The following is a 13,854-nucleotide window of genomic DNA, read 5'->3' on the forward strand; positions in this document are numbered from 1 at the left end:
ATCACACCCGGCCAAACCCGATGCCGCGCCAAATTCACCCCAGGCTGTTTATACCGACAGATCATACCAATTGCGCCTGATGCTTGTACTCGTTCCAAGCTCCGCATCGCCATAAATCAAGCTTTCTGGCGCGTGATGCTCTTCGGAAAGCTGGAACAGGTCATGCTGAGAAAGCGGCAACAACAATGGCGATAGCAAATGTATCCCAAGCCCCAAAGATCAGCCCAGGATCTATCCAGTCGGAGGAATGGATCCAATTGTCATTTATAATTATGTTTTTTATATCCCTTTTTATCTTTTATGCTCTTCTTATCCTATACAGGTACGTAATCTCATATTAGCAAGTATAGTCCCTCTATTTCACAAGCTAAGTATGGAAAAGCCTCGAATTGAGCAACATCAGACATAACCAGATCCGGAACCAAGAGGATGCTGAGAGCAACCTTTCAATCAGGAACATGAGCTCCGAGTCTAGCGATTTACAACGGCTAGACCCAATAGCTCCGCCGCGGACGTACAAGCAAATAATAACAAAGACAGAGACTGCAGGCTCAGGGGAGCATTCTACCTGGCCCCGCCGGCAGGTTGTCTGGTAAGCGATTCAGATTAAGAGATGTTTCATTCTCAACTTAACCCTTCTTGTTTTATAGTGTTATATGCTTGGAAGTGATGGCAGGTAGTGATATTGTCCGTCGGTTATCGTGCGGACATGTGTTCCATTCGAGTTGCATTACTCTATGGTACCTAAGGCAACATTATACTTGCCCCTTGTGCGTATCACGCTACATACCAGCGAACGGTACAGATATCAGAGCAGACAGCTAAATAGCGCAATATATTGAAACTTTTGTCTCGAGATGGCCCTTACATAAGGCATTATACTGGTAGTCTGTAACCTAGGTGGCGCAAGTTGGATTGAGGGAATAGAATTTATATGTTATTGTGATAACGTACATGATAAGCGAGTGGACCAGACAAGCCGGTGGACCAAAAATCCCTCACCCTACAACATTTCTATTTAATCAATTGATTCTCAACCATCAATCATGTCTCAATCAAATAAAGAGGCAAATATCATTCTTCCACTTCAGGCCTATCAAAACAACCCTGAATTAGGTCTCCATCGTGCAGCTGAGATCTACCAGGCCTCCTATGGCTCACTCTGGCGCCGAACCCATGGCATTTCTTCCCGATATGATATTATACCTAAGTCACGGAAACTATCTGATCTAGAGGAGCAAGCTATTATTCGGTTTATCCTCGACCTAGATTCGCGAGGATTTCCCCCGCGACTGCGTGATACCATGCAGTACCCACCTATCGGCAGCACCCACCTACCGGCAAGCAAAAAGAAAGTTTCCCCATACAAACTGCTATTTTCCAACCCCCTCACAGAGAGTCACCAAAAATAGGAATACCAAACTGATTGCTATTTTCCAGTTCGGAATTGAATGTATTTTAATATTCTCTTGGCCTCTTAACTGCGCGCCCAGAGCGCGTGCGTGCCACAGGTAACTCTTCCGCCTCCGAATTTGAGCCCTCATCCTCTTCCACTCCTCCCACCTCGATCACTTCCTCAACAGCCTCTGTCTCTTCAGCTGCTTGATTTGGTTCAGAAATATTGTTACCACCCACTAAAGCTTCGGCTAATGTCATAAACTTCCTGTTCGGATTCGGTATCGCCTTTCTCTTCTTGCCTCTGCTCAACCGCCCAACTTCTTCCTCTAAACTGGCTACTCTTGAGCTTAGCGAGGCGATCTTTGACTCTTGCGCTTCGAAACCTTTCGATATCACAGAATAGCGTCTCCTAGTTGAGGGACTCTTGTTCTTCCCAAGATCTCTGATGTGACGACTGGTCTTTGGCGTATTATCAGAGTCGACTTGTCTGTCTTTTGAGCCCTCTGATGCAGGCGTTGTTTCCTTCTTATCTGGCTGAATCTCAGGATGCATGAGCGCTTTCCGTCGTGAGATCGGCCAGTTTCCAGTCACTCTCCAACCCGAAAGGATGTTTTTCTTCGTCATACCCACTTCCCTGGCTTTGGCATAAGCCTTAATGAAGTTGACTTTGTCCACCGGGGCAGAATCAGTCAGGGCGGCCAACTTTTGGAGTTCTTTGCGGTATGTAGCCTTAGAGGCATTAAACACGCCGTTGTCAAGTGGCTGTAGACCGTGGGAGCAATGGGCTGGCAAGTAACAACAATATACGTTGTTCAAGAAACACATAGCCATCCACTCATCCTGGATTTAGGGTCAGCGGCACTTTTGGTTCAGGAGGTTCAGGACAGGCAGATACTCACAGACACATGGCTTCGATGACCATCTAATATAATGAGCCTCGCATCGGACTCATCTTCCGGTTGTGTTTGGGGAAGATAGACCTCTCTGAGCCACTCAATTGCGATATGGTTATCTGTCCAGCCGTTGTCGGAAGTGATATAATACCAGTCGGCCACCTCCTTGAGCTCATTGATAAACCACTGTTGTTGAAGTTCTTTGCCTTTGAAGATAATCCCCGGTTTCATAAGACGGCCAGTTGCCGTGACGGCCTCCATAAAGCAAGTCCAAGTGCGGGACTGGGAGCCTTTAAGGAAGGCGTTCTTCCTGGGATCACTACTGCCGACAATCAAAGAATCCACGCCTAGATTTGCAATATATTAGGTGAATCCTTGGTCAAAACGACAGATACTCGCCAAATCCAGCAATTATACCGCCCTCATCAACGTTAACCGTGTTCTCGGGTTTCATCCAGCCATACTCTCTCTCCCGAATATCAAAGTACCAATTGACAACGGTCGGGTAAAGCAATCGGACCTCGACGCCTCCTGGCGTTTTCTTATCTTTGTCTTTATGGATGGATGTCGTTTCATGAACCTGGCTAGCCAATGTACACTGACAGGCTTTTCCCTTCCTTGTTGTCGTAGGAGGGCATTGACGGTGGTGCGAACTTGACTGTGAGAGGGAGCATAGCCTAAGGCCTCTTGCCGAAGTATCCATGCGACTAATCTACACTCCTCAGGTTTGGATGGCAGCTGGGCAGGTTGTGTGACCTTTGACCTAGACGGTAAGCCCCTTAATCGGTCCCCAAGAGTCGACCGAGGGATCTCACGTTTCTGGGCGGGTTTATTCTGCGAGAGGCCGTTATCTGTGACATCTAACATTGCTTCAGCAACTTCATCCTCTGTATAAGACACGCGTGGCATTTTTAAAGCGAGTATTAGGGGCTGGCGTCGGGAACATTAGAAGGAGCGTCGGAGAGGCTGGGTGTCAAAGGAGATGTTTTGACAAATTTTACATTAGTCCCGTGCGACCATGCTGCATACATAATCAAAAAGGCAATGTGATTATATCAGACTAAACGAATTCCCCAATACAACAGAAATTATTCTATGCTAATAGCTTCAATTGTGGTCAAATATTGTGTAAGTGAAATTGGGCATTTTGTGTGGGGAAACTTTTTTTTTGCATGCCGGTAGGTGTGTACTGCATGGTAATTCCAGTCGCCGCCTCTTATGTTCTGCACTTACATAGTAAGCTATAACCTGGCTGCTAATTGTAAGAAGATGCTTATTTACTTGGGAAGGCTTAGAGGAAAGACAGCGCTGCCCACAAATCAAATCCAATCAAACAAACTGCCAAACAAATCAATCAAATATGCCATAATCTTATTTCAAATCAAACAAATAGAGATGCCTCGATTTGACATGACATTTGATATATTTGATACAGGATATGAGGTTGGCGATATGATCTATCGGGCTGGGGGAACGCGTCCTTGCAGCCTACCCGGAACCGGCTTAATGCTAAAAGCTGGCGAGCTGATCTGACCAATCATAGTCGCTACTTAGATCCTCTATTAGTGGTCTACCCTCGGCAGGACCTTATCATCGGCCGAGGAGAAAGTAGCCTCTTAACTTTTCTGTCTGTCACCCCCACAGCATCAAACCGCGTCGGTGCCAGTTTGTTTACTTCTCGCCCACGCGTGCTATTCCTATCGATCGACGCGTAACCTGGTGAAATTTAACGACATCATGCTTCCTTCTCCACCCTCCGCCTTTGCTCTCCTCCGATCACCGAGAAATTTGGCGATCCAATTTGAGCTAGCGACGCAGACGCCATCGCCAGATCACCCTACCGTTGCGGATCTTCCACAAGCAGTATGGAGGAACAAACGATATGTTTTAGACGAGCCCCTTTCTCGGAAAGGCTCGAAGGGCCGGAAGAGCTGGATCAAGCGCCACGGATTTTTTGTCGTTGAGATCGACACCAACAACAGTCCGTTAAGCCCTTACTGGGCCTGCCGTTTGTGCGACGCAAAAGGGTCAGCCTGAGTTCTTCGCCGCTGCTGCTACGAGTTCGGCAGCTGACCATCTCCGCAGGTATGAGAATGTGACATGGCGAGCTTAAGCATCATTGACCACGCGTAGGTTCCACAGGATCTTCGAGAGCAGTCAAGGCGCCGACACAGACCCGTCAACCGATGAGACTGAACGGCCTAAGCGACGGCGCTTGCAGTACAGCGCCGTGCCGCGTGCTAGAGTCGCGATGATCCGAGAACTGAGCCTGGGACTTCTGATCAATACCAATGTTCCCTTTTCTTTCTTTAGCGATACGTTCTTTCAGCAGCTCGCCTGGCAACTTGACCCTCATCTATCTGATCAGATATCATGGAGCCGGCAATCGATGAGCCGCTTGTTGGATGACATGTACAAGACCAAGAAGGACAGGGTCAAGCAGGAGCTCTCGGATGCCCTTAGCAAAATTCATCTGAGGTTCGACCTGTGGACATCACCGAATCGACACGCTGTCATGGCAGTCATGGCTCATTTTCTTGACCGCCAGGGGAAGCACCAGTCGCGCCTACTGGCACTCCGACGCCAGCTCGGGTGTCATAGCGGAGAGAATCTCGCGGTGACACTTGGGCAGGTTGTGCGTGAGTGGAAGATAGAGGATCGAGTTGGAACAGTGATCTCGGACAACGCATCTTCCAACGACACCTGTCTTCTGAACTTCTACGGAGATCTCGATGCAGAAATGAGCTTGGTGGACATCCGCGCTAGGCGTATGCGCTGCTATGGACGCATCTTGAACCTGGTTGCTCGCGCCTTCCTGTACGGCGAAGATCTTGAGGCTTTCGAGGCTGTATTGTTTATATTGCGCAGTGTGTGCTGGGTGAAAGTATATTTTATACAACTTGGTTATTTATTATTAAGATGAGAGCTCTTCTCGGCTTTATATCTCTAGATAGTTTCATCTAGGACTTTGAACTTTAAATCTAGGACTTTCAGACTAATAGTCTGAATCCTGAAGATAAGGGGGATTCCCAGATTTTCCAACAGGCTGAATCTCAGGTCTTCAACTTCCTTGGTCGCCACGAGGATGATCTACGACACTGGAGAAAGAAAAGGCTGGTAGGAAAGCTCCACAATGTTGTCAAGTTTATCAGGTCACCTCCTCAGAGGAGCGAGCTCTTTAAGAAGATCTCGCGCGAGAATGACGAAGCACAAGAATATCTCTTGGCGGGCGAGTCGACGGCGGAGCTAGAGGTCGTCATGAACAACGACACGAGATGGAACTCCACTTATCTCAGATCTTTCGAGCGCTCGTCAAGCAGGGAGACATTAGGGCGTTCTTGGTTCATCCAGAGGTGGAGAAATGGCTGCCCGAGGCCGACATGTTGAAGGGAGATGACTGGAGACTCTTGGCAGAGATCAAACATATCCTTGAGCCATTCTATCTGCAAACTATGAGAACGCAGGGCTGGGGTAGCGAGGGAGGTGATGACAGGCATGGAGTACTTGCTGGAACACCTGGAGGATCGGAAGTTGTTCCATCATGTTGTCCCAGACAACGCAGTGGGAGAGATTACAGATTCTCAAGTCGAACCGGCCCGAGGGCGACCGGATCGAAATCGGCAGCTTCCTGCTAGGTTTAGAGATTGCGAGATGGATATGCATCCACGAAAGTCAATGGAAAGCTCCTTGCCAGGTCGTGGGTCGGGACAATGCGATGATGGACCAGGCAAGTCATCAGGATCATCGGGAATCGATGACATGGGGAAGGATCACTGACGCTATCTGAGACTGTCCATCATAACCGCCTGGCAGAAACTTAATGAGTACTACACTAAGCTTGGAGAGTCACCGTTGTTCGCCGCATCCATTATCCTCAACCCGTCACTCGGCATGAGCTATCTGGAGGTGAACTGGGCGTCAGAGGAGCAGCTTGTGTGGGTAAGGGATGCCAAGATTGGACTGTCTGACTACCTCGACCGCTGGTACCGCTGCAGTCGGCCGGTGGATGAGTAGCAGAAGGCGATTGTGGAGAGAGCGGCATTCCCAATTGTACCACGAAAGACATCTGAAGCTAGTGTGTTTAGGCAATGGGCTAAAAGCAGGACAGCGAAGACTACGGCGATGGAGTAGCGAGCTGGAGCGATATCTGCGGCTAGAGCCACAAGAAACTGAGGATCCAATTGAATGGTGGATGGGTCGGCGGGGGCAGTTTCCCATGGTCAGCCAGCTGGCTCTCGATATACTTGCGATACCGGCGATGGCGACTGATTGTGAGAGGTCATTCAGCCTGGCCAAGCTGACGTTGACGTCGCAGAGGCTCTCAATGGCGACGGAAACATTGGAGAAGTTACAATGCCTCAAGAACTGGGTTAGGCATGGCGTGGTGAAGCTAGGGGCGACAGCGGGTGGGAGGGATGAACTCCAGTGGGAGATTGGAAATAGTAGTATGGAGAGCACAGATGTTGAGATTTGAAATGTTTGAAATATTTGATCAAGTATTTCAAACAACACATCCAGTACCGGAGGCTGTCAAATATCTTAAATATGATCCCGGATTTGATTTGTTTGATTTGTGGGCAGCGCTGATCAGTGGTGGTGTTTCTTCGTCCGATTCTCCCATCGCGCTACCCTCCCCATTCTGGCCCTCATTTTCGTCATGCTTAAACCTTTCGTCCTCTTCGTCTTCTTTTTCTTCTTCATCCATATCACCAGCTTCAGAATCGCCAGACTTCATCATGACAATGCTTTCAATCGCTCAAGGTGTTGTGCTCACAGTGTTCCCCTTAATCAGCTCTCTCTTCACCGAAGTCAGCTTTAACGTCGACTCCATCGGGTGACTTGATAGATTACCAAAACCCCTCGGTCAAAGCATTAGCCTGTTTCCAAAGCTCATGGCTCCACAATGCTGATATCAAACTAGCAAAACCCCAGATAATACAGTAGGCAGTGGTAATATTGTTCAGTAACCCCAGCATACCCGTCTGACAAGCAGTTTTGATAGCTGTATCAAAAACTAGCACCATCAGCCATTATATCTTGTTACTCACAGAGAACTCAGCGACATATGATAATGATCTGACATAAGGAGTGCCTCGAGCGTGACTTCGGACCCCTGGAAACAGCTCGTTAGGGTCCCTGATGGAATCCACTGCGGGACATGGCGTGCGCTCTAGTGCTTTGATTATACTTGAAATGATATTGCTTTCTAGTCAAGCTTTCTTCTGAAATCCACCTCGAAGTTGACGCCTGAGTTATCATCCCAATTTTCCTGACCATTGACGATATATCGCACACAAAAGAACAAAGGGCTCGAGTCAAGCTCATCCGCATCAAATAGCCTAATGCCAACAACAAATTTGTAGTAATTTTGCCCACTCCTAGAGATTGGCGCACGATAATACTGCGCTGAGGTTTCGGAGACCGTCTTCCAATAATCTCGCGTAAAACGACAAATGATTGAATTTTCAAAGTCCAAGCTGGCTGCCACGATAAGGACATAGAGAGTCATGCGACGGCTAGAAAAATAGACTCTTTGGACTCTGACATCCATCGACTTTCGGGTCGAATCCTCATCGGGGAAGTTAGATGTAAAGATTTCCCATTGAGGCGACGGGGCTACTTGCTGGTTGATTATCCTTTCATCCAAGAGTGGATCTATGCTCACAAATGATGAACTAGTGTCGATTGTCAGTGGTTTGTCGGTGTTTGAAAAGTAGCGTACATGCTCCAAATCGGGGCCAAAATGAACAGTCTTGAACGAAGGCTGCTTTTCGGCACTACGACGATGACCGAATACATGCAGAGCCGGACGTGACTGTTGCTGTATCCTTTCTCCCCCTCTTTGGACGTGGCCTCCATCGGTTGTAACAATCGCCGTGTAACTGGGCGTTGTCGCAGAGGAAGCGCAGTTCAGTCCTCCAGTGTGTTGTTGATTCATTGTGGCCCTTCCGTTTGCAGTACAATTGGGATGCCCATGTTGAGGGTCGCCCTGGGGCTTCTTTTTCGAAGTGGCTTGTGATGGCAGGGTATTCAATCGCAAAATCCGCCTGGCGCATTCTTGCAAGCCTTTGGAAGTCTTGAAATCCTTGCCAAATGATTGGAAGATACTATTATCTTTGGAGTTATGTAAAGTTGAATCTCTTGGAGTGACCGAACAAATGGACGTCACACCACGATATTGTTGGGTTGGATTACGCGATCGTAGTGGCATTACCGGGGCACTTATGGCTTCTGATCTTGCCTCCATGTGTCTGCGTGCGAGCGGGGGTCAGGTGTCGACGGAATGCAAGCAGAAACAGCAGGAAACTGGTTGGAGACTGGTTGAGAGCCCGCGCTTGGGGCGTCCTTTTCGTATGTAATCTGGGAGAAATAGATGTCGAAGAGCTGTATTTTACGTGTGGTATGATATATGAGGCGAACGATTGCAATGCGTGATTTTCCGCTGGACAACACAGCAAGAAGCTGGCGTAGATAAAAGCATCCTGACAGGTGGAGGTTTAGTAGATTAGGTTATGATGGGGGAGGAGGGATTTGTGTTACATGTTGAAGGTGTGATTGGTGATTCAATGTTGACTTTTGTTTATGACGAATATGGCCGTGGGTTCATGGGTCATCCAAGATATGGTGACACTGGTGCCAGTGCGGGGAGTGACATGTGAGAAAAACCAATGACTCCGAGCATATCGCTCTTCCTATGCCTCAGAGGACCTAAATTGTACCATCATAGTTTTCAAAATCATGATACGACAAGGAAGTTGTCTCAAAAGTAACATGTGAAATCACCACACCGCAGGCGGCTCAAATCATGAATACGTCATTGCAGTCAGTATTGTCCAATAGTAATTGAACTTTCCTAACATATACTCCAGCCAGACACGTGAGATGCCACAAGAAGTTAGAAAGGGTGACGTTGACGTACCATCATCAAAGCCTCAATTCTGGTACTGACAGCGGGGTCGGTCGAATTAAAATGCCTCAAACGAGAGGTACTTTACTGCCTACCTAACTTCTATTTATGATAGGAGTACTAGCAATTCCCGTAGCTACAAAGAGGAACCATGCACACGCTACACCAATAATCAGTCTGTCCCCTTCTTCCATTGCCGTCACTCTCCCCAAGGGGCCCTCTTTTTGGCTTTTTGACCTCACTTGGCCTTGTCGAAGGCCCTGACATGCAAAGTAGTCCAACCTCATGTGCCGGCAGACAAGGGGCTCTTTTTGCTATATTTTAGGGTCGGATTCGCCCCCTTCGCGATACCTCTTCCTTGACTGACTTTCTTGATATATGTTGAATCAGGCGTTGTAAATGCACTCTCGCCTCTTCCCATGAATCATATACCCCTTCCCGTTTGGCTGGGGCCTGTGTAGTTAAGCAATATAGCTATTGATAAGGGCCACATCAAGAAGAAGGTCCAACAATGTGCCTGCCAAGGGCCGCAGCGGAGGGAATGATCATAGGCATAATATGACCTCAACTGGCCACCTCGATCAACATGGTTCATTTCGTCGTTATAAGCGGCAGCAACTGTCGGGGATTTTATTACCTTAACAGCTTCGTCACCAAAAAAAAGCGCTGTATCGGCTTGGCCTCTGACTTCTTAGAAGACGGCCTCTTTCTCTTTCGATCAACTCGATGGTCGCCCGTGAACACAGTAGAGTCAAGCGAGAGTTGCATAGAATAGAATCAGGCGAGAAGTATGTGGAATCAGATTCACAACCCCAAAGTATGGTCCACGTTTCATATCCAGTCGCATGAACCTAGTGGTAATATGTGGCAGTTCCCCTACTTGTAGTAAATTTTCAGCTGGCCTGACTACGCAACAAAGCCTTCAAAGTAAGGGTGGTTGCAGGCCTGTTTGGCCGAAATGCGTCCAGCCGGATTGTAGATCAGCGTCATATCGAGAAGTTCGAGCCCTGCTTTGTTGAGGTTATTGCAGAGAGCCTGATCGTAGTTACGTTGCCACTTAGGAAACGAGGACTTGAAATCACGGTACGAGGTAACTCCAGGCCAAACGTCTTCCGTAGGAGTACCCAATGTGCTAGGGGATCAACGTCAGACTTCTCACCCACAGCATATGCAAGGGCGATAAACTTACCGGAAGATTTTAAAGATCTTATCAATCTCAGAGTCACCAGGAAATAGCGGCTTTCGAACGCACATCTCTGCAAAGATACAGCCGACAGACCACATATCAACACCCGTCGAGTATTGTTTTGCGCCCAGTAGAAGTTCAGGTGCTCGGTACCAGAGCGTCACGACATCATGAGTGTATGGGCGCAGAGGCACACCAAACGCTCGTGCCAACCCAAATTCGGCTAACTTGAGATTTCCTTCCTTGTCGATGAGGAGATTAGCGGGCTTCAGATCTCGGTGCAAGATACGGTGGGAGTGGCAGTAATTAACGCCAGCACAAAGCTGGTACATGAATTTTCTGACCACCGTGTCGTTCATGCCTAATTGCATGAGGTATGCCGATGACCCCTCCGGAAGCACCTTGCTTCGTCCACCGTCACTGACCGGTAAGGTCTCCATGTACCTTTTCAGGTCGATATCAAGGAATTCGAAAACGAGGTAAAGATTGTGGTAATCAGCGTGAACGATGTTCAGAAGACGCAAGATGTTAGGGTGCTGCAGTTCCTTGAGGAGAGAAATCTCCCGGATGGAAGTGCTCGGTACACCCTCATCCTCGGCTTCGAGACGGATTTTTTTCAATGCTACAATTCGTTCCCCATTGGCAAGGTCACGGGCCTTGTAAATGGCACCGCAGGCACCTGGTAGATTTAATTAGTCCGGCAATTAAATAGGAATATACTAAAAAATACCATGGCTGCATAAATGTGGCCAGGGCCCCAGAGCGAGGGTCAGACGTACCTTGGCCAATTTTCTCCAACTTCTGGTAATTATCCATGCTGTGGGCTTTGGGCGAGAGTGTTGAGATCTGGGGGTATAAGTGTATGAATGAGATTGCGAGCTGTATTACACTATGAGAGGATCGGCTTTTGGAGGCTACTGAAGACGATTTTATCGCACGTCGTTATTCCCATCGGGTTGTAAGGTAGGATTTGGTTAGCCAAGGGAAGGCCCTGGAGAGGAAATGGAGACGAGGAGGGTAAATGATAGGGAAAAATGAAGGAGAGGATAGAGAATAGAGATGAGAGGTTTCTGTTGGTCAATATACAGTCGCTGCCATGTGCGGGGCCGGTGATGGCTGCGGGCCATGACCTCAGGGTGGCAGCTGCTACTGCCTAGAACAGACAACGCTTTGATTTATGTATAAAGAGCTGCACGACTCAGTGCATCCTGTCATTAAGATTTTGTTCCTCAGATAATCCTCATTAATTTCCTGATGCCATCTCAGATCCTCGTAGAGCCAATTGTCTGACACTGAGCGAGTGAAATTGGTACGGAATACAGACCGGGTCTCTATAACAATTTTTGTTAAATGGCAGCTAAGGAGGTCGTCGAAATCGTTGTCGTTAGTTATCTGAGTCGATCCACGATGCTATCTGTCGTGATGTGCTCGATTGTAAGGTTAAAAATTCAATCGTTGATATCGGGTCCAGACCATTATGTAACGGTAGGGAACTCAAAGTCCCGGCAATATGGTACCTCTGTGTTCTCGTGCCGGTGGTGTGATGCACCCAGTGCGGCGGTCAATTCAAGTTCAAGCCAATTTTCATGAGAAGTGAATTACGGCGCTTCTAGCCCGTAACCTGAATCGAATTGATGAAATGGTGTCAATATGACGTGAGAATGAACGAATGAATGAAATTTATTCCACCTGGGAGGACTAAACTCGTAGGGCCAAGTACGCTAGGCTATTCCTAGTTCTAAGCATTTCTGCTCGCGTCTCCCGGGAAGTCCCAGGCTCCTCACTGCTAGTTTAGTCTCGTCACACTTGACCTTGTGACAGGCCTGCTCGAAGGCCAGTTTCTCCAAGGGTTCCTATCCTCAGCAACTAGAGCTTGGTCTGCTAAATTGAGGCCCTTTGGTGGTGGTATCGTCAGATTTGGCCTCGAAATATGGTTGGAAAGTGAGTCATCCATTTTGGTTTGCATCGAGTCTCTTCGTGTCCAGGGTGTAAGTCAAGGTGCCCATCTAAGGCCATCTGATGCTGCCTTTCCCCCACAAAGTACGAGAGGTTTCCCATTATTTTCTGTCCTAGTCGTCGCATGCCATCTTGCTGCGCGTCACATTGCGTACACCGAAATAGAAAGTGTCCCATCATTTCGACTGTTTGCCCACAGTTACTCATCTCCGATTCTGCTGCTCGAATCTTGTCCAGGTAGTTATTTATTCTAGGCATTCCGTGCGAAGCTAGGAGAGCATGTGTCTGCTTGGTAACACTTTATTGATTGACCAGAACATACACACGGGAGACCTGGAAACAACAGCGATAGCGCCGAGATGCTTGCCGGATGAACTACATGGTCGACACCTGACCCTCATGACGGGCAGTCAGGATAATGTACCGATCAAGAGATCCACAGGCACACCGGACTCCAAAGGAGTAGGAACATATTTGGTGAGTATTTATAGTTTTTGTTCTAAAACTGTTGGAAAATCCGGGAATCCCCCTTCCCTTCAGGATTCAGACTGTTAGTCTGAAAGTCCTAGATTTAAAGTTTAAAGTCCTAGATACAATTATCTAGATACATAAACCCGAGAATAACTCTCAGCTCAATAAGAAACAATCAAGTTTTACAAAAATACATTTTCACCCAGCACTACTGCGCAATATAAACAACAAAAACTCACTAATACATTGCGAATATAGGTTTGGATTCCTTGGTTATTAGAGCAGTGATCTGAAGAGGAAGGCTGTCCTCACTGGCTTTCAGTCCCGTGCTTGGACTAGCTTTATCGAAGCCGTGACTGCAGATGGCCGTTTCTGAAACAATGTATTATGTTCAAAGGCAAAGAACTTCAGCGACACCGGTTTATCAATGAGTTCAAGAAGGTAGCCGACTGGTATTACATCACTTCTAACAACGGCTGGACGGACAACCATATCGCAGTCGAGTGGCTCAGAGAGGTCTATCTCCCCAAGCGCAACCAGAAGATGAGCCTGGTTCCAGGCTCATTATGTTAGATGGCTGTATAAGTCATGAATTAATGAGCATATACCTGGTCTGAAGCATAAATGTTGCTGACTTAAAATCCAGGATGAGTGGATGGTTACTTGCTTTTTCAACAACATATATTGGTGTTACCTGACAGCTCAATGGTCTCATTCTCTCCAACTACTATTTCATGGAGCTTTAAATGCCTCGAAGGCTATTTATTGCGATGAACTCTAAAGGCAGCCTTGATAACGGCATAAAACGCCAGTATGAAGGAGGAAATCAGCGGGTTGAGTAAAAGCAGGAGGAGGAAGGCGATGTCCAATCCCAACAAGAATTTCATGACATTAGTCGAAGCTCTAGTGGCTGGAGAAACTATTTCCGGGCTAAACTAAGCAATTAAAGAAACAGGGGCTATTGAGGATGTGATTGAGGTGGGAGGGATGCAAGAGGATGAAGGTCCAAATTTGGAGGCGGAAGAATTACCCGTCGTACGCAC

The 13,854-nt window shown here is 47.6% G+C and overlaps 3 protein-coding genes across 3 annotated transcripts; 1 reads left to right on the forward strand and 2 right to left on the reverse strand.

Annotated features, from left to right (window-relative positions):
• Nucleotides 1-3,935: 3,935 nt before the first annotated feature.
• FOXG_22350 (uncharacterized protein) lies at nt 3,936-6,865 on the forward strand. Its single transcript, XM_018402757.1, has 7 exons — nt 3,936-4,299; nt 4,361-4,376; nt 4,425-5,139; nt 5,277-5,644; nt 5,756-6,022; nt 6,080-6,230; nt 6,400-6,865. The coding sequence occupies exons 1-7, from the start codon at nt 4,029-4,031 to the stop codon at nt 6,763-6,765; spliced, it is 2,154 nt and encodes a 717-aa protein (XP_018256776.1). The 5' UTR covers nt 3,936-4,028; the 3' UTR covers nt 6,766-6,865.
• FOXG_22351 (uncharacterized protein) lies at nt 6,593-9,010 on the reverse strand. The gene has a single exon (XM_018402758.1). The coding sequence runs from the start codon at nt 8,536-8,538 to the stop codon at nt 7,498-7,500; it is 1,041 nt and encodes a 346-aa protein (XP_018256777.1). The 5' UTR covers nt 8,539-9,010; the 3' UTR covers nt 6,593-7,497.
• A 1,094-nt stretch (nt 9,011-10,104) lies between these two features.
• FOXG_16169 (CMGC/CDK/CDC2 protein kinase) lies at nt 10,105-11,200 on the reverse strand (the record flags this gene model as incomplete). The annotated part of the gene is made up of 3 exons (XM_018396252.1): nt 10,105-10,330; nt 10,388-11,063; nt 11,164-11,200. The coding sequence occupies 3 exons, from the start codon at nt 11,198-11,200 to the stop codon at nt 10,105-10,107; spliced, it is 939 nt and encodes a 312-aa protein (XP_018256778.1).
• Between the last annotated feature and the right edge of the window lie 2,654 nt (nt 11,201-13,854).

This window comes from Fusarium oxysporum, chromosome 3 (assembly GCF_000149955.1).
Source record: "Fusarium oxysporum f. sp. lycopersici 4287 chromosome 3, whole genome shotgun sequence".
Classification (NCBI taxonomy): Eukaryota; Fungi; Ascomycota; class Sordariomycetes; order Hypocreales; family Nectriaceae; genus Fusarium; species Fusarium oxysporum.

What these genes read in the sequence shown, in the direction of transcription:
- FOXG_22351 (XM_018402758.1), bottom strand. Translation starts at nt 8,538, where the DNA reads ATGGAGGCAAGATCAGAAGCCATAAGTGCCCCGGTAATGCCACTACGA.
- FOXG_22350 (XM_018402757.1), top strand. Translation starts at nt 4,029, where the DNA reads ATGCTTCCTTCTCCACCCTCCGCCTTTGCTCTCCTCCGATCACCGAGA. An exon ending in ATCTTGAGGCTTTCGAGGCT is followed by an intron (nt 5,140 to 5,276) that starts GTATTGTTTATA and finishes CTTTAAATCTAG; the next exon opens with GACTTTCAGACTAATAGTCT. An exon ending in CGTTCTTGGTTCATCCAGAG is followed by an intron (nt 5,645 to 5,755) that starts GTGGAGAAATGG and finishes ATGAGAACGCAG; the next exon opens with GGCTGGGGTAGCGAGGGAGG.